This window comes from Bombina bombina, chromosome 4 (genome assembly GCF_027579735.1).
Source record: "Bombina bombina isolate aBomBom1 chromosome 4, aBomBom1.pri, whole genome shotgun sequence".
In the NCBI taxonomy this organism is placed as follows: Eukaryota; Metazoa; Chordata; class Amphibia; order Anura; family Bombinatoridae; genus Bombina; species Bombina bombina.
Genome location: NC_069502.1, coordinates 930,035,080 through 930,059,594, shown reverse-complemented (window position 1 = coordinate 930,059,594; position 24,515 = coordinate 930,035,080). Strand labels below are relative to the sequence as shown.

At 40.7% G+C, this 24,515-nt stretch overlaps 1 protein-coding gene across 1 annotated transcript in view; it reads left to right on the top strand.

Annotated features, from left to right (window-relative positions):
* MTHFD1L (methylenetetrahydrofolate dehydrogenase (NADP+ dependent) 1 like) overlaps positions 1-24,515 on the top strand; it is a 1,099,716-nt gene that overhangs the window by 294,565 nt on the left and 780,636 nt on the right. The window contains exons 12-13 of the mRNA XM_053711891.1: positions 192-294; positions 1,944-2,020. Coding sequence (XP_053567866.1) covers positions 192-294; positions 1,944-2,020 — 180 coding nt within the window. The remainder of the gene's footprint in view (positions 1-191; positions 295-1,943; positions 2,021-24,515) is intronic.

Genomic DNA, 24,515 nt, shown 5'->3' with positions numbered 1-24,515 from the left:
GTCAGTCTGACAGAATGCTGTCTGCCAAATGTCCATCTGCATTTTATCAGAGCACCGTGTGTGTGTATATGTATGTATATATATACCACCCTTTTTGTCTACGTCTTGTGTTGCTCAGCCTAGAGCTTGTGCCTGGTCTCACATTATTATTTAATTATTCATTTTTTATTTATTTATTGTCTCTTATATAGAAACTAGGAATAAACAAGACCGACCCTTCATCGCTGACTACTGAAGAGATTAGCAAATTTGCCAGACTTGACATTGATCCTTCCTCAATAACGTGGCAAAGAGGTGAGGCTAAATACCTATTGAAGTTGTTTTGAAAAAAGGCATAATTAACTAAAACAACAACATTTATATCTAATTTTTAATGCTTGCCCCTCCCTCCTCACTCTTAGGTCCTTGTGCAGATCTATTCCACTCCAAATCATCGTCTATTCATTGAACTACTTGAAACTTAGTATAGGATAATTCTGTGTACATAGATTTGCAGAGGAGCAATGGCATTAAAGGGACAGTAAAGTCAAAATTAAACTTTTATGATTCAGAAAGAACATGCAATTTTTAATTATTTCTGATGTACTTCTCTTATCTAATTTGCTTTGTTCTCTTGGCATAGATTGTTGAAAAGCATACATAGGTAGGCTCAGAAGGGGGGCCTTACTATGAGTTAGCTGCTTGTCACTGTCTTACCTAATATATTCAGCTAGGCCCCAGTAGAGCATTACTCTACTTCAACAAAGGATACCAAGAGAATGAAGCAAATCTGATAATAGAAGTAAATCTGAAAATTGTATGCTCTAGCTGAAACCCAAACCTTTTCTTTCATGATTATGTCTTTTTAAGATCTATTTCTGAAATATGTATGTTCATTTTATAACATTTTTGCTGTGAAGGAGGGGCATGGTTATTTCTGCCGACACAAATTTAAAAATGTATCTGTATTTCAGGATGAATAACTTTTAAATAATAATGTATCTTAAATAGAAAATACTGTATATTTTTTAGATTTTTCCTCAAAAAGCATTTTATTTAAAAAAAATAATTAATTTAAATAAAAATATTTCAGATTTAAAAAAATAATTAAAAAAAAAATGTATTTTTATCCACCCTGTTATTTTGTAATCTTGGTATATTCGTTGTTGGAAAAACAGACAGGTAGGCTCAGGAGAGTGCACTGTTTAGAGCGCTATATAGTGCTCCAGACATGTGCATGCTACCTACCTAGGTATTCTTTCTAACATTGAATACCATGGGAAAAAAAGTAATTTATTTTAAATAAACTTCAATGTAAAAATTTAAACTTTCTTGATTCCGATGAAACCTTTTCTTTTCTTGGCATCCTTTATTAAGACTTGGCTTCTGTGAGAGCATACGGAGGAAGAAACAGGAGCGTGCACGTGTCTTGAGCACTATATGGCAGCAGTGTTTGCAACATCATTTGTAACAATGTTATACGTAGAGCTAAAGACGTGTGTATGCTCTGAGCCTACCTCGGTCTGCTCCCATGGAAAAGTTTTAACCAAAGATTAGAAGGAAAAGAGGTAAATCTGATGATAGAAATTATTGGAAAGTTTTTTTTATAAGATTATGAAGTGTTAATTGTATCTTGCACGTCCCTTTTTAAATGGAGACTAATACTGTGGTATCATTTGTATAATTCCTACTAATGCCTACTAGCTGATGAGGACAACTCCTATATTGGTGTAGATAGACATCCCTAGCCACATGGAAACTTTGGATTATTCAGGACAGGGACATGTATTAAAAAAAAAAAATAGATTTTAAAATGTTCTTTTTTTAGATAAAGCACTACAATGTCCTTTAAATAAATGCAGGATGAGTCTTACACAACTAACCAAAGCTGTGTGATATCTGATCTCTGCCTGAGGTGTTATGTGCTTTGACCTTTCCCCCTCTTTTCTTTTTGGTTTTGATAGTGGTGGACACAAATGACAGATTTCTCCGCAAGATCACGATTGGGCAAGCTTCTACAGAAAAAGGGTTTGTCCGACAGGTATAGAGCGTTACAAAAATTCCTAACATTTTTTTTTATTATTTTTTTTATTTATTTTTATTGAGACCAAAATATAACAATAACAATATTTCTCCAACATTGGTGTGTCCGGTCCACGGCGTCATCCTTACTTGTGGGATATCTCTTCCCCAACAGGAAATGGCAAAGAGTCCCAGCAAAGCTGGCCATATAGTCCCTCCTAGGCTCCGCCCACCCCAGTCATTCTCTTTGCCGTTGCACAGGCAACATCTCCACGGAGATGGTTAAGAGTTTTTTGGTGTTTAAATGTAGTTTTTATTCTTCTATCAAGTGTTTGTTATTTTAAAATAGTGCTGGTATGTACTATTTACTCTGAAACAGAAAAGGATGAAGATTTCTGTTTGTGAGAGGAAGATGATTTTAGCAGACAGTAACTAAAATCGATTGCTGTTTCCACATAGGACTGTTGAGATGAAGTAACTTCAGTTGGGGGAAACAGTTGGCAGACTTTTCTGCTTAAGGTATGACTAGCCATATTTCTAACAAGACCATGTAATGCTGAAAGGCTGTCATTTCCCCTCATGGGGACCGGTAAGCCATTTTCTTAGTCAAACAAACGGAATAAAGGGCTTAATATGGGCTAAAAAACTGGTAGACATTTTTATGGGCTAAATCGATTGCTTTATTTCGGCATTTTATTCATATTTATGCTGACAATTCGCATTTATAAACTTGGGGAACGTTTATTAAACGGCAGGCACTATGTTAGACACCTTTTCCAGTCAGGGGGCCTTCCTAGTTGTAGACTGAGCCTCATTTTCGCGCCATTACTGCGCAGTTGTTTTTTTGAGAGCAGGGCATGCAGATGCATGTGTGAGGATCTGAAATTTGCTGGAAAAGCTTCTAGAAGGCGTCAATTGGTATTGTATTCCCCTCTGGGCTTGGTTAGGTCTCAGCAAAGGCTATAGCTGGGACTGTATAGGGGTTAAATTTGTAAACGGCTCCGGTTCCGTTATTTTAAGGGTTAAAGCTCTGAATTTGGTGTGCAATACTCTTAATGCTTTAAGACACTGTGGTGAAATTTTGGTAATTTTTGAACAATTCCTTCATACTTTTTCACATATTCAGTAATAAAGTGTTTTCTGTTTAAAATTTAAAGAGACAGTAACGGTTTTGTTTTAAAACGTTTTTTGTGCTTTGTTGACAAGTTTAAGCCTGTTTAACATGTCTGTGCCTTCGGATAAGCTATGTTCTATATGTATGAAAGCCAATGTGTCTCCCCATTTAAATTTGTGATAATTGTGCCATAGCGTCCAAACAAAGTAAGGACAGTACTGCCACAGATAATGAAATTGCCCAAGATGATTCCTCAGATGAGGGGAGTAAACATGATACTACATCATCTCCTACTGTGTCTACACCAGTTTTGCCCACACAGGAGGCCCCTAGTACATCTAGTGCGCCAATGCTTATTACCATGCAACAATTAACGGCTGTAATGGATAACTCCATAGCAAATATTTTATCCAAAATGCCTACTTATCAGAGAAAGCGCGATTGCTCTGTTTTAAACACTGAAGAGCAGGAGGGCGCTGATGATAATTTGTCACGCTCAGGGTTAATATCTAGAAAAGATATGAGCTGAATTAGTTTAATGGCCACAACTGCTGGGTATCATATGAAAGTAAAGAAAATAGTTGGTGTGTAGCAAGATGTTACGATAAGGTATAACAAATATTATATGGAGTGCAACAATGTTATACCAGAAGTAACAATTTACTAGATTTGATATACAGGAGTTTAGATCAAATCTCCCTATAGCTGCCACCTGTGCCGTGAACACTAAGTGCAGCAGGGAGTGTAACCTGATATCCTGAGAGGAAAACAGAGATTTAAGCAAACCTTATTTCAGACAAATACTTAATAAGCCAAAACTCTGTGAGCGGAGCGAACAAGTAACAGTTAGATAACAACATTTGTGACAGGAATGTTGTAAACTTACTTAGGACAGTTTGAGTGGCATATGCGATATAAGTCTTCATAATATGTACAACAGGCATAGATTTACTTCTGAGTAAAAGTTCAGTCTTACCGGAGTTTGTCCTGTGGTTAGGTTTAACCTGTTTCTCAGTAGCGGGCTGTGCACAGCGTTGGAATGAAGCCAGGAAGTGAACAGCTAGCGTGTGACGTCACCGCTGAATCGAAGACTGCAGCTGAAAAGATTTGAACTCCGGTTCTGTGGAAGGCAGAAATAATCAGGTAAAGTTACAGCTTCGGTTCACAAAGTGAGCTTTAAGAGAAAACTGAGGTGGAGTCCAGTCGAAGTTGAAGGGAGAATGCTGTAAGTGAAACAGCGTTTCACAGTAGATATCCAGCACAGTATATGCAGGAGATTTCGGTAGTGAAGTTCACTCTAAGGAGGCTCAGTGTCAAATGAGTCACATAGAACAATACTAAGCAATGTATGAAAGCCAAGAAGAGGCTTAAATAGGGAGGAGACTGATAGAAGTTCAACAATTAAAGGGACAGGTGTGCACAAACCTGACATGATCCCCTCCTCAAGGAGCAACTCCAGGTGCTCAAAATGCTGGACGGTCTGGATTCCTCTGATGGAACTGAGCAATGAGACGAGGTGCAGAAATGTTGGTAGCTGGTTCCCAGGAATCCTCATCATGAGAGAAACCGCTCCAAGACACCAGATATTCTAAGCGACCCCTGCGCTTACGGGAGTCAAGGATAGATCTGACTTCATATTCAACTTCAGGGTCGATAGTGAACTGGGGAGGAGTAACGGATCCAGTAGAATTTCTAACTTCTCTATATGGCTTAAGAAGGGAGACATGAAATGTCGGGTGAATCTTTAAGGTGTTCGGCAATTTGAGACGAACAGCATTGGTATTTATAACATGTTCGATAGGGTAAGGACCGATGAATAGAGGAGAAAGCTTCTTTGAAGGTGTTTTAAGGTGTAGATTTTTAGTAGAAAGCCAAACCAGATCTCCTTGAGAGTAGACAGGTGGGCTTGTTCTTCGTCGATCATAGTATCGCTTGTAGGACAGTTTGGCATCGTTGATGGCAGCTTCAACAACTTTGAAGTTGGAGGAAATACTGGCGGTCAGGTCAGATATGACTGGGGAAGCTGTTTGTGAAGAAGGTAGTAACTGAAAATTAGGATGAAATCCGTAGTTAACGAAGAAAGGTGTTTGACCAGTAGTGGAATGTAGAGTGTTATTGTAGCAGAACTCAGCATACGGCAAGAAATCAGCCCAGAGATGTTGTTGGGAGGAACAGAACAGTCGTAAAAACTGTTCGAGCCATTGGTTACACCTCTCAGTTTGACCATTACTTTGTGGGTGGTATGCAGTGGTCAATCTCCTTTCAACTGAGAATGGTGAGCAGAATTGAGACCAAAGTTTGCTGGAAAATTGGGTACCACGATCGCTGAGTATGGAAGTTGGGAGTCCGTGATGCTTAATGACATGTTTGAGGAGAAGATGAATAGTCTCTGAAGCAGTTGGCAATTTAGTATAGGGAATGAAGTGGCACATTTTACTAAATAGGTCCACCACTACCATGATAGTGGTATTTTTTGACGACTGTGGGAGATCCACAATGAAATCTAATGCGATTTCAGTCCAGGGCTTTTTCGGTGTTGGGAGTGGTATTAGTAATCCATAAGGTGGATGTTTATCTCTCTTGGATACAGTACAAATAGGACATGACAGGACATGTTTTTTAACGTCGTTGGATACTTCTGGCCACCAGTGGTTCCTTTTCACTAAGTCCTGTGTCTTGTGAAGACCTGGATGTCCTGCTAAGTTTGACTCGTGAACAGAGTGAAGCAAAGTCGATCTGAGAGATGGTGGAATGTACAGTTTGGATTTATAGCAGTAACAACCATCAGAGTTTAATTGTAGAAGATGTAATGGTATTGTAGAGTCTTTAGTAGGAGTCTCCTAACAGGAACCATGTTAAAGGTGAACAGTAAGAACTTGTCCATTGGAATAAGAGATTGCTCGGTTATGGGAGATATGGAATCAGTGGTTATCCGTGACAAAGCATCTGCTTTTTGTTTTTTTCCGGATGGACGATATGTAATCAAAAAGTTAAAACGTGAAAGGAATAAGTTCCATCTTACTTGTCTAGAGGATAAGGTTCTAGTGCATTTCAAATACTGCAGGTTTCTGTGGTCAGTATAGATCAGTGTTGGGATCTTAGTGCCTTCCAATAGGTGACGCCAATGTTCCAATGATAACTTTATAGCTAACAATTCTTTGTCACCTATCGGATAGTTTCTTTCTGCTTCGTTTAGGGTACGAGAAAAAAATGCTACCGGATGAAGTGGTTTAGAGATGTTTTCCCTCTGGGATAGTACAGCACCAATTGCAAAGTTGGAGGCATCTACCTCGAGCACAATTTGAAGGTTTGGGTCGGGAAAATGTAAAATTGGTGCTGACGTGAATTTCTTTTTGAAGAGATCAAAAGATTTTTGAGCCTCTTCCGTCCACTTGAATGGTACATTAATTTTTGTAAGACTAGTCAGGGGAATTGCAAGTTTAGAAAAAATTTTTATGAACTTGCGATAGAAATTCGCAAAGCCCATGAAGGACTGAACTTGACGTTTGGTCTTTGGAGTAGGCCAGTTTAGAACTGCTTCGATCTTATTGTTCTCCATTCGGATACCTGATGGAGATATTTCATACCCGAGAAAAGTTACACTTTGGGAATTGAATAAGCATTTCTCTGCTTTAGCGTACAAGTGATTTTCTCTGAGCCTGGATAGTACATGTCTAACATGTGTGATATGTTCTTCATAAGTTCTTGAATAGATTAAAATATCGTCTAGGTAAATAACAATGTAGACATCTAGAATTTCCCTGAATAAGTCATTAATTAGATGCTGGAATGTTGCGGGGGCATTACATAACCCAAATGGCATGACGACGTATTTGAACAACCCGTAGCGGGTCCGAAACGCCGTCAGCCATTCATCGCCAGATCTGATGCGAATGAGGTTATAAGCTCCCCTTAAGTCTAGTTTTGTAAAGTACTTTGCACCTTCCAATCTTTCTATTAGTTCTGGTATGAGAGGTAACGGATAACGGTTTTTTATGGTAATTTTATTTAGTTGACGATAATCTACTATAGGTCTGAGGGAACCGTCTTTATTCTTTACAAAGAAAATTCCTGCGCTAGCAGGTGAGGTTGAGGGACGGATGAAACCTTTCTTTAAGTTTTCATCGAGATAGTTTTTTAAATGGGTGAGTTCTGGAGTTGAGAGAGGGATTATATGTCCACATGGAATCTCAGAGCCCGGTAAGATCTCAATAGGACAATCGTATTTCCTATGTGGGGGAAGGTTTTCAGATTCTGTTTTACTAAACACGTCTGCATAGTCTTTGTATACCTCAGGGATAGGGTTTTCCTGTTTAAGCTCAGATGTGTGTAAAACAGTAGCTGGAAAATAGGTGCTTGTACAATATTTAGAATTAAAAGAAAGAGTTAAAGCGGACCAATTTATTTGAGGGTTGTGTGTAGTAAGCCACTTAATACCTAAGACCAGGGGTGATTTAGGAGATGTAATCACATCGAAGGAAATATACTCCCTATGGTCACCGGTTGTAACAACTAGCAAAGGTACAGTTTGGAATTTTACTGGGCCACTTGACATAGGTTCCCCATCAATACCCCTCAAAAACACAGGAGACCTTTTTTGCACTAAAGGTATTTTATTGACATGAGTAAAGTTTTTGTCAATATACGAGGCTGTAGCTCCGGAATCAATAATCGCGGAAGCGTTGAGGCGATGATGCTCCCACTGTAAGAGAAGAGAGATATTCAAATAGGGGTGTAAACAATGTTGGGTAGTTAAACAGTAAGGTGGAAAGTTATTCTTACCCTTGTTCTGTTTTAAGAGGGAAGGACAATCTCTCACTGTGTGTTTATCAGAGGCGCAATAAAGGCAGAGGTTATTAGTTCTTCTCCTGATTTTTTCATCTTGGGATAAGGGGCCTTTTAGAAATCCTATGTCCATAGCTTCAGGAACAGATTTAGACACGGATGGTATATTCTGTTTTTTGTTATAAGTATCCTGATAAGATCTTTCTGCTTGCCTTTCTCTAATACGTCTATCTATTATGATAGTGAGAGCCATTAACTCCTCGAGAGTTGGAGGAAGCTCAGATCTTGACAACTCGTCTTTTATAGCATCTGAGAGTCCTAATCTAAACTGATTTCTCAGTGATAAATTATTCCACTGAGAATCTTTTGCCCATTTTTTAAATTCGGCGATGTAATCTTCAACCACCCTTTTTTTTTGTTTTAGACTTCTCATTGCATTTTCGGCTGTTAACTGTTTATAGGGATCCTCATATAGCTGGCCCATAGCTGTAAAAAAATCCTCTAAGGAATTTAATATGATGTCATTATTCTCGAAGTAGGAGTTAGCCCAGGTACGAGGCTCAGCCCTTAAATAGGAGATAACTGTGAGGACCCTTGATCTGTCATTAGGGTAAGTATGAGGTCTAAGAGAGAACATTAGGAGACAGGCATTTCTGAAGTCTCTGAACTGAGACCTATCGCCATTAAATTTTTCGGGGGGACTAACTTGTGGTTCAAGGACAGGTACCCTTTTGTCCACAACATCCCTTATGTAAGTTTTTAGGGTGTCATTTTCAACCTTAAGGGCATTGACTCCTTCAGTTAGCACATCAACCCTCTGGCTCAGGGTCTGAATGTGTGCATTGATCCCAGCTGGGTCCATTTTGAGGTATGGCTTAGTATTATGTCACGCTCAGGGTTAATATCTAGAAAAGATATGAGCTGAATTAGTTTAATGGCCACAACTGCTGGGTATCATATGAAAGTAAAGAAAATAGTTGGTGTGTATAGCAAGATGTTACGATAAGGTATAACAAATATTATATGGAGTGCAACAATGTTATACCAGAAGTAACAATTTACTAGATTTGATATACAGGAGTTTAGATCAAATCTCCCTATAGCTGCCACCTGTGCCGTGAACACTAAATAAGTGCAGCAGGGAGTGTAACCTGATATCCTGAGAGGAAAACAGAGATTTAAGCAAACCTTATTTCAGACAAATACTTAATAAGCCAAAACTCTGTGAGCGGAGCGAACAAGTAACAGTTAGATAACAACATTTGTGACAGGAATGTTGTAAACTTACTTAGGACAGTTTGAGTGGCATATGCGATATAAGTCTTCATAATATGTACAACAGGCATAGATTTACTTCTGAGTAAAAGTTCAGTCTTACCGGAGTTTGTCCTGTGGTTACGTTTAACCTGTTTCTCAGTAGCGGGCTGTGCACAGCGTTGGAATGAAGCCAGGAAGTGAACGGCTAGCGTGTGACGTCACCGCTGAATCGAAGACTGCAGCTGAAAAGATTTGAACTCCGGTTCTGTGGAAGGCAGGAATAATCAGGTAAAGTTACAGCTTCGGTTCACAAAGTGAGCTTTAAGAGAAAACTGAGGTGGAGTCCAGTCGAAGTTGAAGGGAGAATGCTGTAAGTGAAACAGCGTTTCACAGTAGATATTCAGCACAGTATATGCAGGAGATTTCGGTAGTGAAGTTCACTCTAAGGAGGCTCAGTGTCAAATGAGAGTCACATAGAACAATACTAAGCAATGTATGAAAGCCAAGAAGAGGCTTAAATAGGGAGGAGACTGATAGAAGTTCAACAATTAAAGGGACAGGTGTGCACAAATCTGATATAATTGTTCTGTCATACCCTCACACCAATCTGAAGGGGCCATGAGGGAGGTTTTGTCAGATGGGGAAATTTCAGATTCAGGAAAAATTTCTCAACAAGCTGAACCTGATGTTGTGACATTTAAATTTAAATTAGAACATCTCCGCGCACTGCTTAAGGAGGTGTTATCTACTCTGGATGATTGTGACAACTTGGTCATTCCAGAGAAATTATGCAAGATGGACAAGTTCCTAGAGGTTCCGGTGCACCCCGACGCTTTTCCTATACCCAAGCGGGTGGCGGACATAGTAAATAAGGAGTGGGAAAAGCCCGGCATACTTTTTGTTCCCCCCCCCCCTATATTTAAGAAATTATTTCCTATGGTCGACCCCAGAAAGGACTTATGGCAGACAGTCCCTAAGGTCGAGGGGAAAGTTTCTACTCTAAACAAACGCACTACTATTCCTATCGAAGATAGTTGTGCTTTTAAAGATCCTATGGATAAAAAATTGGAGGGTTTGCTTAAAAAGATTTTTGTACAGCAAGGTTACCTTCTACAACCCATTTCGTGCATTGTTCCTGTCACTACAGCAGCGTGGTTCTGGTTCGAGGAACTAGAAAACTCGTTTAGTAGAGAGACTCCCTATGAGGAGGTTATGGACAGAGTTCACGCACTTAAGTTGGCTAACTCTTTTATTTTAGATGCCGCTTTGCAATTAGCTAGATTAGCGGCGAAAAATTCAGGGTTTGCTATCGTGGCGCGCAGAGCGCTTTGGCTAAAGTCTTGGTCAGCGGATGTGTCATCCAAGACAAAATTGCTTAACATCCCTTTCAAAGGTAAAACTCTATTTGGACCAGAATTGAAAGAGATTATTTCAGACATCACTAGGGGAAAGGGCCACGCCCTTCCACAAGATAGGCCTTTCAAGGCCAAAAATTCTAAGTCTAATTTTCGTTCCTTTCGCAATTTCAGGAACGGACCGGCCTCTAATTCTGCATCCTCTAAGCAAGAGGGTAATGCCTCACAACCCAAACCAGCCTGGAAACCGATGCAAGGCTGGAACAAGGGTAAGCAGGCCAAGAAGCCTGCCGCTGCTAACAAAACAGCATGAAGGAGTAGCCCCCGATCCGGGACCGGATCTAGTGGGGGGGAGACTCTCTCTCTTTGCTCAGGCTTGGGCAAGAGATGTTCAGGATCCCTGGGCGCTAGAAATAGTTTCTCAGGGTTATCTCCTGGAATTCAGGGAACTACCCCCAAGGGGAAGGTTCCACATGTCTCACTTATCCTCAAACCAAATAAAGAGACAGGCGTTCTTACATTGTGTAGAAGACCTGTTAAAGATGGGAGTGATACACCCAGTTCCAATAAAGGAACAAGGAATGGGATTTTATTCCAATCTGTTCGTAGTTCCCAAAAAAGAGGGAACTTTCAGACCAATTTTGGATTTGAAGATCCTAAACAAATTTCTCAGGGTACCATCGTTCAAGATGGAAACCATTCGAACGATTCTACCCACTATCCAGGAAAGTCAATTTATGACTACCGTGGATCTAAAGGATGCGTACCTACATATTCCTATCCACAAAGAACATCATCAGTTCCTAAGGTTCGCTTTTCTGGACAAGCATTACCAGTTTGTGGCCCTCCCATTCGGGTTAGCCACTGCTCCAAGGATTTTCACAAAGGTACTAGGGTCCCTTCTAGCGGTTCTAAGACCGAGGGGCATTGCAGTAGTACCTTACTTGGACGACATTCTAATACAAGCGTCGTCCCTGTCAAAAGCAAAGGCTCATACAGACATTGTTCTGGCCTTTCTCAGATCACACGGATGGAAGGTGAACATAGAAAAAAGTTCTCTGTCTCCGTCGACAAGAGTTCCCTTCTTGGGAACAATAATAGATTCCTTAGAAATGAGGATTTTTCTGACAGAGGTCAGAAAGTCAAAACTTCTAAGCACTTGTCAAGTTCTTCATTCTGTTCCTCGTCCTTCCATAGCGCAGTGCATGGAAGTAGTAGGGTTGATGGTTGCAGCAATAGACATAGTTCCTTTTGCACGAATTCATCTAAGACCATTACAACTGTGCATGCTCAAACAGTGGAATGGGGACTATACAGACTTGTCTCCAATGATTCAAGTAGATCAGAAGACCAGAGATTCACTCCGTTGGTGGCTGACCCTGGACCATCTGTCCCAGGGAATGAGCTTCCGCAGACCAGAGTGGGACATTGTCACGACAGACGCCAGTCTAGTGGGCTGGGGCGCGGTCTGGGAATCCCTGAAAGCTCAGGGTCTATGGTCTCGGGAAGAGTCTCTTCTCCCCGATAAACATTCTGGAACTGAGAGCGATATTCAATGCTCTCAGGGCTTGGCCTCAACTAGCAAAAGCCAGATTCATAAGGTTCCAATCAGACAACATGACGACCGTTGCGTATATCAATCATCAGGGGGGAACAAGGAGTTCCCTGGCGATGAAAGAAGTGACCAAAATAATTCAATGGGCGGAGGATCACTCCTGCCACCTGTCTGCGATCCACATCCCAGGTGTGGAAAACTGGGAGGCAGATTTTCTGAGTCGTCAGACATTCCATCCGGGGGAGTGGGAACTCCATCCGGAGATCTTTGCCCAAATAACTCAATTATGGGGCATTCCAGACATGGATCTGATGGCGTCTCGTCAGAACTTCAAGGTTCCTTGCTACGGGTCAAGATCCAGGGATCCCAAGGCGACTCTAGTAGATGCACTAGTAGCACCTTGGACCTTCAACCTAGCTTATGTATTTCCACCGTTTCCTCTCATTCCCAGGCTGGTAGCCAGGATCAATCAGGAGAGGGCCTCTGTGATCTTGATAGCTCCTGCGTGGCCACGCAGGACTTGGTATGCAGACCTGGTGAATATGTCATCGGTTCCACCATGGAAGCTACCTTTGAGACAGGACCTTCTTGTTCAGGGTCCATTCGAACATCCAAATCTGGTCTCCCTCCAGCTGACGGCTTGGAGATTGAACGCTTGATTTTATCGAAGCGTGGGTTTTCAGATTCTGTGATATATACTCTGGTTCAGGCCAGAAAACCGGTAACTAGAAAGATTTACCATAAAATATGGAAAAGATATATCTGTTGGTGTGAATCCAAAGGATTCCCATGGAATAAGATAAAAATTCCTAAGATTCTCTCCTTTCTACAAGAAGGTTTGGAGAAAAGATTATCTGCAAGTTCTCTAAAGGGACAGATCTCTGCTTTATCTGTCTTACTACACAAAAGACTGGCAGCTGTGCCAGATGTTCAAGCATTTGTTCAGGCTCTGGTTAGGATCAAGCCTGTTTACAGACCTTTGACTCCTCCATGGAGTCTAAATCTAGTTCTTTCAGTTCTTCAAGGGGTTCCGTTTGAACCTTTACATTCCATAGATATTAAGTTACTATCTTGGAAAGTTTTGTTTTTGGTTGCAATTTCTTCTGCTAGAAGAGTTTCAGAGTTATCTGCTCTGCAGTGTTCTCCGCCCTATCTGGTGTTCCATGCAGATAAGGTGGTTTTGCGTACTAAGCCTGGTTTTCTTCCTAAGGTTGTTTCTAACAAAAATATGGAGATAGTTGTACCTTTATGTCAGAATCCAGTTTCAAAAAAGGAACGTTTGTTACACAATTTGGACGTAGTCCGTACTCTAAAATTCTATTTAGAGGCTACAAAAGATTTCAGACAAACATCTTCCTTGTTTGTTGTTTATTCTGGTAAAAGGAGAGGTCAAAAAGCGACTTCTACCTCTCTTTCCTTTTGGCTTAAAAGCATCATCCGATTGGCTTATGAGACTGCCGGACGGCAGCCTCCTGAAAGAATCACAGCTCACTCCACTAGGGCTGTGGCTTCCACATGGGCCTTCAAGAACGAGGCTTCTGTTGACCAGATATGTAAGGCAGCGACTTGGTCTTCACTGCACACTTTTGCCAAATTTTACAAATTTGATACTTTTGCTTCTTCGGAGGCTATTTTTGGTTTTGCAAGCTGTGGTGCCTTCCGTTTAGGTAACCTGATTTGCTCCCTCCCTTCATCCGTGTCCTAAAGCTTTGGTATTGGTTCCCACAAGTAAGGATGACGCCGTGGACCGGACACACCAATGTTGGAGAAAACAGAATTTATGCTTACCTGATAAATTACTTTCTCCAACGGTGTGTCCGGTCCACGGCCCACCCTGGTTTTTTAATCAGGTCTGATGAATTATTTTCTCTAACTACAGTCACCACGGTACCATATGGTTTCTCCTATATATATTTCCTCCTGTCCGTCGGTCGAATGACTGGGGTGGGCGGAGCCTAGGAGGGACTATATGGCCAGCTTTGCTGGGACTCTTTGCCATTTCCTGTTGGGGAAGAGATATCCCACAAGTAAGGATGACGCCGTGGACCGGACACACCGTTGGAGAAAGTAATTTATCAGGTAAGCATAAATTCTGTTTTTGATGATAAGATCATTGGATAAACATAGAAAAAACATTAACAGAGTTTGACATAATCAATTTTTGTTGTACAGCCAGTATGGATTCCAAAAGAATTATATCATAGTGTCATATTTTTGGCAATCTAATATAAAGGCAATGATCTAAATGGTAAATCAATATAGTCTGTTTTTTTTTTGTTTTTTTTTTTTTTATAAAGAAGGGAGCTCGTATAATGTGGATGAGTAGTTATCTCTGTGGTAGATATATATGGGTATATAGGTGCAGGTTTAGAGAGTATATACTCTGCAGAGATATAGCAATAAAGTAATATGTGATCCTGGGAGGAGGAAGAGGGGGCGAGGAGGAGGGGAAAAGGAGAGGGAGAAGAGAACAACAACAAAACAAAAAAAAGGGGGGGGGGGGAGGGATAGGGGGGAAGGGAGCAAGCAGCCTAAGGGCCGGTATGAGATGGCTGGTATACACAAGGGAAATACCGAGGTAGGGGGGACCTAGGTGGGAGAATTTGTTTGGGTTGTACTCCAATTAGGGAATTTCATAAGCCACAGGGACCAGATCTCAGAAAATGAGTCAACCTTGTCTAGTACCTTATGAGTACTGCTCCATTTGCCCAATATGTTGGATCACAGCCAGGGCTTGCGAAAGAGATGGAGGACTCTCCTTCTTCCATGATCTAGCTATGGTCAATTTCGTGGCCATGAGAACATAAATCGTAAGTGCTTCATTTGGGGGGTCAAGATTTGACATCTGGAAGTGGAGGAGGGCCATCTCTGGGATATGCTGTATGTTGATTCCTAATATGTGGAGAAGGTTATAAACTTTTTTCCACAGCGACTGGATGACCGGGCAAGACCACCAGATGTGTTGTGTTGTACCTATGTGTCCACAACGTCTCCAGCAATCGGATGTGTGGGTGTTATAGATTCTATGTAATGTAGCTGGGACTAGGTGCCAGCGGCTGAGAATTTTGTAGTGTAGCTCCCAGAGGGTGGCACAATGTAATAACTTTTTAGCTACTGTAATTCTAGCTTGCCAGAGTTTAATGTCAGCAGTAAAGCCTAACTCCCTCTCCCAGGCGGCATGTTGTGAGATCTTATGCGGGGTGTGTGAGTTATTAAGTAAGCTGTAGTGTGAGGTGAGAGGATGTGTAATGCTGGATGCTTGTTGCCACATAGATTCCCATGGTTAGGGTTGTGTAAGTTCTGTCTTTGGGTATCCCCATGTTCGCAGACGTGTGCTGAGGCGGTATGCCTCAAAGCTAAGGTTGATCGGGATTTGGAATTTAGCACATAAAATAGGATGTGAGAGCCACCTGTCATTTTCGTAAAAGTCCGTCACTAGCATTATCTGTCTGTTGCGCCAGGCTTCAGGGTGGGAATCGCGTAGGCAAAAAAGTGCCCCTGGGGTAGTGAGCGCAGGCGACAGATGAGGGGATATAGCTAGGTTGTGCCTAATCTGATCCCATAACTGGAAAGCATGTTGAAATATCTGAAGTGTGATGTTCAGATGCTGTCTATGATGGGGGGGGGGGGATCCACAAGAGATCCACAAGTGAGATGGAGAGTGGGAGCAGTTCAGATTCAAGCATAAGCCATCTCGAGAGTCGTTCTGTATTATTCCAAGCTAATAAATGTGAGAGCCTGGCCGCGTGATAATAATTTATAATGTTTGGAAGAGCGAGGCCTCCTTGTTCAATTGGTTTCTCTAGAGTTCGTCTGGAGGTCCTGGATCTTTTGTCTCTCCCCACGTAAGTCGTTATCAGGCTCTGCATTTTATTTAGAGTGGACCTCAGTATATTGTATGGTATGGATCTAAATAGATAAGATATTTTGGGAAGAAAAGACATTTTTATCGCAGCAATGCGACCAGTCCAGGAAATCTCACAACATTCCCAAGTATCTAGAAGTCTCCTAAATTCCGGGAGTCTGTCTGAGTAATTGTGGGATATAGTGATAGATGGGTCTGGACTAAGGGATATTCCCAAAATCTTGAGTGAGGATTTGTTCCAATGAAACTTATATTTCTTTCATGTAATTAGCAAGAGTCCATGAGCTAGTGACGTATGGGATATACATTCCTACCAGGAGGGGCAAAGTTTCCCAAACCTTAAAATGCCTATAAATACACCCCTCACCACACCCACAAATCAGTTTTACAAACTTTGCCTCCTATGGAGGTAGATTCTACGTTGATATGCGCTCCGCAACAGGTTGGAGCCCGGTTTTCCTCTCAGCATGCAGTGAATGTCAGAGGGATGTGAGGAGAGTATTGCCTATTTGAATGCAATGATCTCCTTCTACGGGGTCTATTTCATAGGTTCTCTGTTATCGGTCGTAGAGATTCATCTCTTACCTCCCTTTTCAGATCGACGATATACTCTTATATATATATATATACCATTACCTCTGCTGATTTTCGTTTCAGTACTGGTTTGGCTTTCTACAACATATAGACGAGTGTCCTGGGGTAAGTAAGTCTTATTTTCTGTGACACTCTAAGCTATGGTTGGGCGCTTTTTTTATAAAGTTCTAAATAATATGTATTCAAACATTTATTTGCCTTGACTCAGGATGTTCAACATTCCTTATTTTCAGACAGTCAGTTTCATATTTGGGATAATGTATTTGATTCAATCATTTTTTCTTACCTTAAAAATTTTTGACTTTTTCCCTGTGGGCTGTTAGGCTCGCGGGGGCTGAAAATGCTTCATTTTATTGCGTCATTCTTGGCGCAGACTTTTTTGGCGCAAAAAATATTTTCTGTTTCCGGCGTCATACGTGTCGCCGGAAGTTGCATCATTTTTTGACGTTCTTTTGCGCCAAAAATGTCGGCGTTCCGGATGTGGCGTCATTTTTGGCGCCAAATAATGTGGGCGTCTTATTTGGCGCTAAAAAAATATGGGCGTCGCTTTTGTCTCCACATTATTTAAGTCTCATTTTTCATTGCTTCTGGTTGCTAGAAGCTTGTTCTTTGGCATTTTTTCCCATTCCTGAAACTGTCATTTAAGGAATTTGATCAATTTTGCTTTATATGTTGTTTTTTCTCTTACATATTGCAAGATGTCTCATGTTGCATCTGAGCCAGAAGATACTTCAGGAAAATCGCTGCCTGGTGCTGGAACTACCAAAGCTAAGTGTATCTGCTGTAAACTTTTGGTAGCTGTTCCTCCAGCTGTTGTTTGTATTAAATGTCATGACAAACTTGTTAATGCAGAAAATATTTCCTTTAGTAAAATACCATTACCTGTTGCAGTTCTATCAACATCTAATGTTCAGAGTGTTCCTGATAACATAAGAGATTTTGTTTCTAAATCTATTAAGAAGGCTATGTCTGTTATTCCTCCTTCTAGTAAACATAAAAAGTCTTTTAAAACTTCTCTTTATCCAGATGAATTTTTAAATGAACATCATCATTCTGATTCTAATGATTCTTCTGGTTCAGAGGATTCTGTTTCAGAGGTTGATGCTGATAAATCTTCATATTTATTTAAAATGGAATTTATTCGTTCTTTACTTAAAGAAGTCCTAATTGCATTAGAAATTGAGGATTCTGGTCCTCTTGATACTAAATCTAAACGTTTAGACAAGGTCTTTAAATCTCCTGTAGTTATTCCAGAAGTTTTTCCTGTTCCTGGTGCTATTTCTGAAGTAATTTCCAGGGAATGGAATAATTTGGGTAATTAATTTACTCCTTCTAAACGTTTTAAGCAATTATATCCTGTGCCGTCTGACAGATTAGAGTTTTGGGACAAAATCCCTAAAGTTGATGGGGCTATCTCTACCCTTGCTAAATGTACTACTATTCCTACGGCAGATGGTACTTCCTTTAAGGATCCTTTAGATAGGAAAATTGAATCCTTTCTAAGAAAAGCTTATTTGTGTTCAGGTAATCTTCTTAGACCTGCTATATCTTTGGCGGATGTTGCTGCAGCTTCAACTTTTTGGTTGGAAACTTTAGCGCAACAAGTAACAGATCATGATTCTCATAACATTATTATTCTTCTTCAACATGCAAATAATTTTATCTGTGATGCCATTTTTGATATTATCAGAGTTGATGTTAGGTTTATGTCTCTAGCTATTTTAGCTAGAAGAGCTTTATGACTTAAAACTTGGAATGCTGATATGTCTTCTAAATCGACTCTACTTTCCCTTTCTTTCCAGGGTAATAAATTATTTGGTTCTCATTTGGATTCTATTATCTCAACTGTTACTGGTGGGAAAGGAACTTTTTTACCACAGGATAAAAAAATCTAAGGGTAAAAACAGGGCTAATAATCGTTTTCGTTCCTTTTGTTTCAACAAAGAACAAAAGCCTGATCCTTCATCCTCAGGAGCAGTTTCAGTTTGGAAACCATCTCCAGTCTGGAATAAATCCAAGCCGTCTAGAACAGCAAAGCCAGCTTCTAAGTCCACATGAATGTGCGGCCCTCATTCCAGCTCAGCTGGTAGGGGGCAGATTACGTTTTTTCAAAGAAATTTGGATCAATTCTGTTCACAATCTTTGGTTTCAGAACATTATTTCAGAAGGGTACAGAATTGGTTTCAAGATAAGACCTCCTGCAAAGAGATTCTTTCTTTCCCATGTCCCAGTAAACCCAGCGAAAGCTCAAGCATTTCTGAAATGTGTTTCAGATCTAGAGTTGGCTGGAGTAATTATGCCAGTTCCAGTTCTGGAACAGGGGCTGGGGTTTTATTCGAATCTCTTCATTGTACCAAAGAAGGAGAATTCCTTCAGACCAGTTCTGGATCTAAAAATATTGAATCGTTATGTAAGGATACCAACATTCAAAATGGTAACTGTAAGGACTATCCTGCCTTTTGTTCAGCAAGGGCATTATATGTCTACAATAGATTTACAGGATGCATATCTGCATATTCCTATTAATCCAGCTCACTATCAGTTTCTGAGATTCTCTTTCCTAGACAAGCATTACCAGTTTGTGGCTCTGCCGTTTGGCCTAGCAACAGCTCCAAGAATTTTTACAAAGGTTCTCAGTGCCCTTCTATCTGTAATCAGAGAACAGGGTATTGTGGTATTTCCTTATTTGGACGATATCTTGGTACTTGCTCAGTCTTCACATTTAGCAGAATTTCATACGAATCGACTTTTGTTGTTTCTTCAAAATCATGGTTGGAGGATCAATTCACTATAAAGTTCATTGATTCCTCAGACAAGGGTAACCTTTTTGGGTTTCCAGATAGATTCAGTGTCCATGACTCTGTCTTTGACAGACAAGAGACGTCTAAAATTGATTTCAGCTTGTCGAAACCTTCAGTCACAATCATTCCCTTCGGTAGCCTTATGCATGGAAATTCTAGGTCTTATGACTGCTGCATCGGACGCGATCCCCTTTGCTCGTTTTCACATGCGACCTCTTCAGCTCTGTATGCTGAACCAATGGTGCAGGGATTACACAAAGATATCTCAATTAATATCTTTAAAACCGATTGTACGACACTCTCTGACGTGGTGGACAGATCACCATCGTTTAGTTCAGGGGGCTTCTTTTGTTCTTCCGACCTGGACTGTAATTTCAACAGATGCAATTCTTACAGGTTGGGGAGCTGTGTGGGGGTCTCTGACAGCACAAGGGGTTTGGGAATCTCAGGAGGTGAGATTACCGATCAATATTTTGGAACTCCGTGCAATTTTCAGAGCTCTTCAGTCTTGGCCTCTTCTGAAGAGAGAATCGTTCATTTGTTTTCAGACAGACAATGTCACAACTGTGGCATACATCAATCATCAAGGAGGGACTCACAGTCCTCTGGCTATGAAAGAAGTATCTCGAATTCTGGTTTGGGCGGAATCCAGCTCCTGTCTAATCTCTGCGGTTCATATTCCAGGAATAGACAATTGGGAAGCGGATTATCTCAGTCGCCAAACGTTGCATCCGGGCGAATGGTCTCTTCACCCAGAGGTATTTCTTCAGATTGTTCAAATGTGGGAATTTCCAGAAATAGATCTGATGGCTTCTCATCTAAACAAGAAACTTCCCAGGTATCTGTCCAGATCCCGGGATCCTCAGGCGGAGGCAGTGGATGCATTATCACTTCCTTGGAAGTATCATCCTGCCTATATCTTTCCGCCTCTAGTTCTTCTTCCAAGAGTAATCTCCAAGGTTCTGAAGGAATGCTTGTTTGTTCTGCTGGTAGCTCCAGCATGGCCTCACAGGTTTTGGTATGCGGATCTTGTCCGAATGGCCTCTTGCCAACCGTGGACTCTTCCGTTAAGACCAGACCTTCTGTCGCAAGGTCCTTTTTTCCATCAGGATCTCAAATCCTTAAATTTAAAGGTATGGAGATTGAACGCTTGATTCTTGGTCAAAGAGGTTTCTCTGACTCTGTGATTAATACTATGTTACAGGCTCGTAAATCTGTATCTAGAGAGATATATTATCGAGTCTGGAAGACTTATATTTCTTGGTGTCTTTCTCATCATTTTTCCTGGCATTCTTTTAGAATTCCGAGAATTTTACAGTTTCTTCAGGATGGTTTAGATAAAGGTTTGTCCGCAAGTAACTTGAAAGGTCAAATCTCTGCTCTTTCTGTTCTTTTTCACAGAAAGATTGCTAATCTTCCTGATATTCATTGTTTTGTACAAGCCTTGGTTCGTATAAAACCTGTCATTAAGTCAATTTCTCCTCCTTGGAGTTTGAATTTGGTTCTGGGTGCTCTTCAAGCTCCTCCGTTTGAACCTATGCATTCATTGGACATTAAATTACTTTCTTGGAAAGTTTTGTTCCTTTTGGCCATCTCTTCTGCCAGAAGAGTCTCTGAATTGTCTGCTCTTTCTTGTGAGTCTCCTTTTCTGATTTTTCATCAGGATAAGGCAGTGTTGCGAACTTCTTTTGAATTTTTACCTAAGGTTGTGAATTCCAACAACATTAGTAGAGAAATTGTAGTTCCTTCATTATGCCCTAATCCTAAGAATTCTAAGGAGAAATCATTGCATTCTTTGGATGTTGTTAGAGCTTTGAAATATTATGTTGAAGCTACTAAGACTTTCCGAAAGACTTCTAGTCTATTTGTCATCTTTTCCGGTTCTAGAAAAGGCCAGAAAGCTTCTGCCATTTCTTTGGCATCTTGGTTGAAAGCTTTAATTCATCATGCCTATGTTGAGTCGGGTAAAACTCCGCCTCAGAGGATTACAGCTCATTCTACTAGGTCAGTTTCTACTTCCTGGGCGTTTAGGAATGAAGCTTCGGTTGATCAGATTTGCAAAGCAGCAACTTGGTCTTCTTTGCATACTTTTACTAAATTCTACCATTTTGATGTGTTTTCTTCTTCTGAAGCAGTTTTTGGTAGAAAAGTACTTCAGGCAGCTGTTTCAGTTTGAATCTTCTGCTTATGTTTTCATTTAAACTTTCTTTTGGGTGTGGATTATTTTCAGCAGGAATTGGCTGTCTTTATTTTATCCCTCCCTCTCTAGTGACTCTTGCGTGGAAAGATCCACATCTTGGGTAGTCATTATCCCATACGTCACTAGCTCATGGACTCTTGCTAATTACATGAAAGAAAACATAATTTATGTAAGAACTTACCTGATAAATTCATTTCTTTCATATTAGCAAGAGTCCATGAGGCCCACCCTTTTTTGTGGTGGTTATGATTTTTTTGTATAAAGCACAATTATTCCAATTCCTTATTTTTTATGCTTTCACACTTTTTTCTTATCACCCCACTTCTTGGCTATTCGTTAAACTGATTTGTGGGTGTGGTGAGGGGTGTATTTATAGGCATTTTAAGGTTTGGGAAACTTTGCCCCTCCTGGTAGGAATGTATATCCCATATGTCACTAGCTCATGGACTCTTGCTAATATGAAAGAAATGAATTTTTCAGGTAAGTTCTTAAATAAATTATGTTTTTCTTTGAAGTCGTGTGAGGTCAGGAGGTGGTATATGTATGGGGAGTGCTTCTGTCTTTGTAATGTTAAGCTTATAGTAGCTTAATTTACTGAATTCTTTAATGATCTTGAAGACTGAGGGCAATGACTCATTAGGTGTAGTTAGCATAAGTGTGATGTCATCAGCATATAATGAAATAGTATGCACCTGTGACCCAACCTGGAGCCCTGTTACTCGCGAATCTCTCCTAATGCACTGTGCAAGGGGCTCAATAGCTAAGGCAAATAGGAGAGGAGACAGTGGACATCCCTGCCTGGTGCCGTTGGTTATGGGGAATAGGGCAGACTGGAATCCAACTCCTCGTACCCTGGCCGAGAGGCTAGAGTAAAGTGCTTTAACCGCTAAGACAAAGGGGTCTGGGATTCTCAAGGACTCCATTACCTTCCTGAGATATTCCCATCTGACCCTGTCAAACTCCTTTTCAGCATCCAGAGACAGGGCCAGAAGGGGGACCCCTTGTATTGATGCAAAGTGCAAGAGGTCCAGGATACGTCTTGTCGCGTCAGGGCCCTCTCTATGTGGGATAAAGCCCACCTGATCGCTAGCTATAAGGGGGCGGATGACTCTGGATAGTCTATTAGCTAGTAATTTGGTGCATATCTTCGTGTCAATGTTAAGCAACGAGATTGGGCGGTAACTGGCGCATTGATCTGGGGATTTGCCTGGTTTTAAAATTGTTACTATCGTGGCCTCCGGAAATTTCCCATAAAAGAACCACTAATCATGGTTTCCTGGCAAAGCCTACAGAGAAGGGGAGCTTACAGGTGTTGGAAGTTTTGGTAAAATCTTGCTGTGAATCCGTCTGAACCAGGGGATTTCCCTAATTTCATGGATTGTATAACTTTATGCATTTCATCCAGAGTGACCGGAGCTGTCAGAATGTTGGCATCGTCTGGGTCTAGCATAGGTAAAGATAGGTTCTCAAGAAAGGAGGTTATGTCCTCCAAAGAGCTGGCTGGCAAGTCATGTGTATCTCCTATATTATATAGGGTGTGGTAAAATTGTTTGAAGGCATTCCCTATGTCTGAAGGAGAGTGGACCAGCCTACCATTTAGGTTGTTAATAGCCATTATTCGGGATTGAGCTGTTTGATGCTTAAGTTTTGTCGCCAGTAGGGTAGTGGCTTTATTACTTTGGTGGTAATAGATTTTTTTAAACTTCTCTAGCGTATTTTGAGTTTTTTTGATTTCTAAAGTTTGGATTTGTTTAGTGATATCTGCAATTTCTCCAACATAGGTGTGTCCGGTCCACGGCGTCATCCTTACTTGTGGGATATTCTCCTCCCCAACAGGAAATGGCAAAGAGCCCAGCAAAGCTGGTCACATGATCCCTCCTAGGCTCCGCCTACCCCAGTCATTCTCTTTGCCGTTGTACAGGCAACATCTCCACGGAGATGGCTTAGAGTTTTTTAGTGTTTAACTGTAGTTTTTATTATTCAATCAAGAGTTTGTTATTTTGAAATAGTGCTGGTATGTACTATTTACTCAGAAACAGAAAAGAGATGAAGATTTCTGTTTGTATGAGGAAAATGATTTTAGCAACCGTCACTAAAATCCATGGCTGTTCCACACAGGACTGTTGAGAGCAATTAACTTCAGTTGGGGGAACAGTGAGCAGTCTCTTGCTGCTTGAGGTATGACACATTCTAACAAGACGATGTAATGCTGGAAGCTGTCATTTTCCCTATGGGATCCGGTAAGCCATGTTTATTACGATCGTAAATAAGGGCTTCACAAGGGCTTATTAAGACTGTAGACTTTTTTTGGGCTAAATCGATTCATTATTAACACATATTTAGCCTTGAGGAATCATTTAATCTGGGTATTTTGATATAATAATATCGGCAGGCACTGTTTTAGACACCTTATTCTTTAGGGACTTTCCCAAAGCATAGGCAGAGCCTCATTTTCGCGCCGGTGTTGCGCACTTGTTTTTGAGAGGCATGGCATGCAGTCGCATGTGAGAGGAGCTCTGATACTTAGAAAGACTTTCTGAAGGCGTCATTTGGTATCGTATTCCCCTTTGGGCTTGGTTGGGTCTCAGCAAAGCAGATACCAGGGACTGTAAAGGGGTTAAAGTTCAAAACGGCTCCGGTTCCGTTATTTTAAGGGTTAAAGCTTCCAAATTTGGTGTGCAATACTTTTAAGGCTTTAAGACACTGTGGTGACAATTTGGTGAATTTTGAACAATTCCTTCATGTTTTTTCGCAATTGCAGTAATAAAGTGTGTTCAGTTTAAAATTTAAAGTGACAGTAACGGTTTTATTTTAAAACGTTTTTTGTACTTTGTTATCAAGTTTTTGCCTGTTTAACATGTCTGAACTACCAGATAGACTGTGTTCTGAATGTGGGGAAGCCAGAATTCCTATTCATTTAAATAAATGTGATTTATGTGACAATGATGCCCAAGATGATTCCTCAAGTGAGGGGAGTAAGCATGGTAC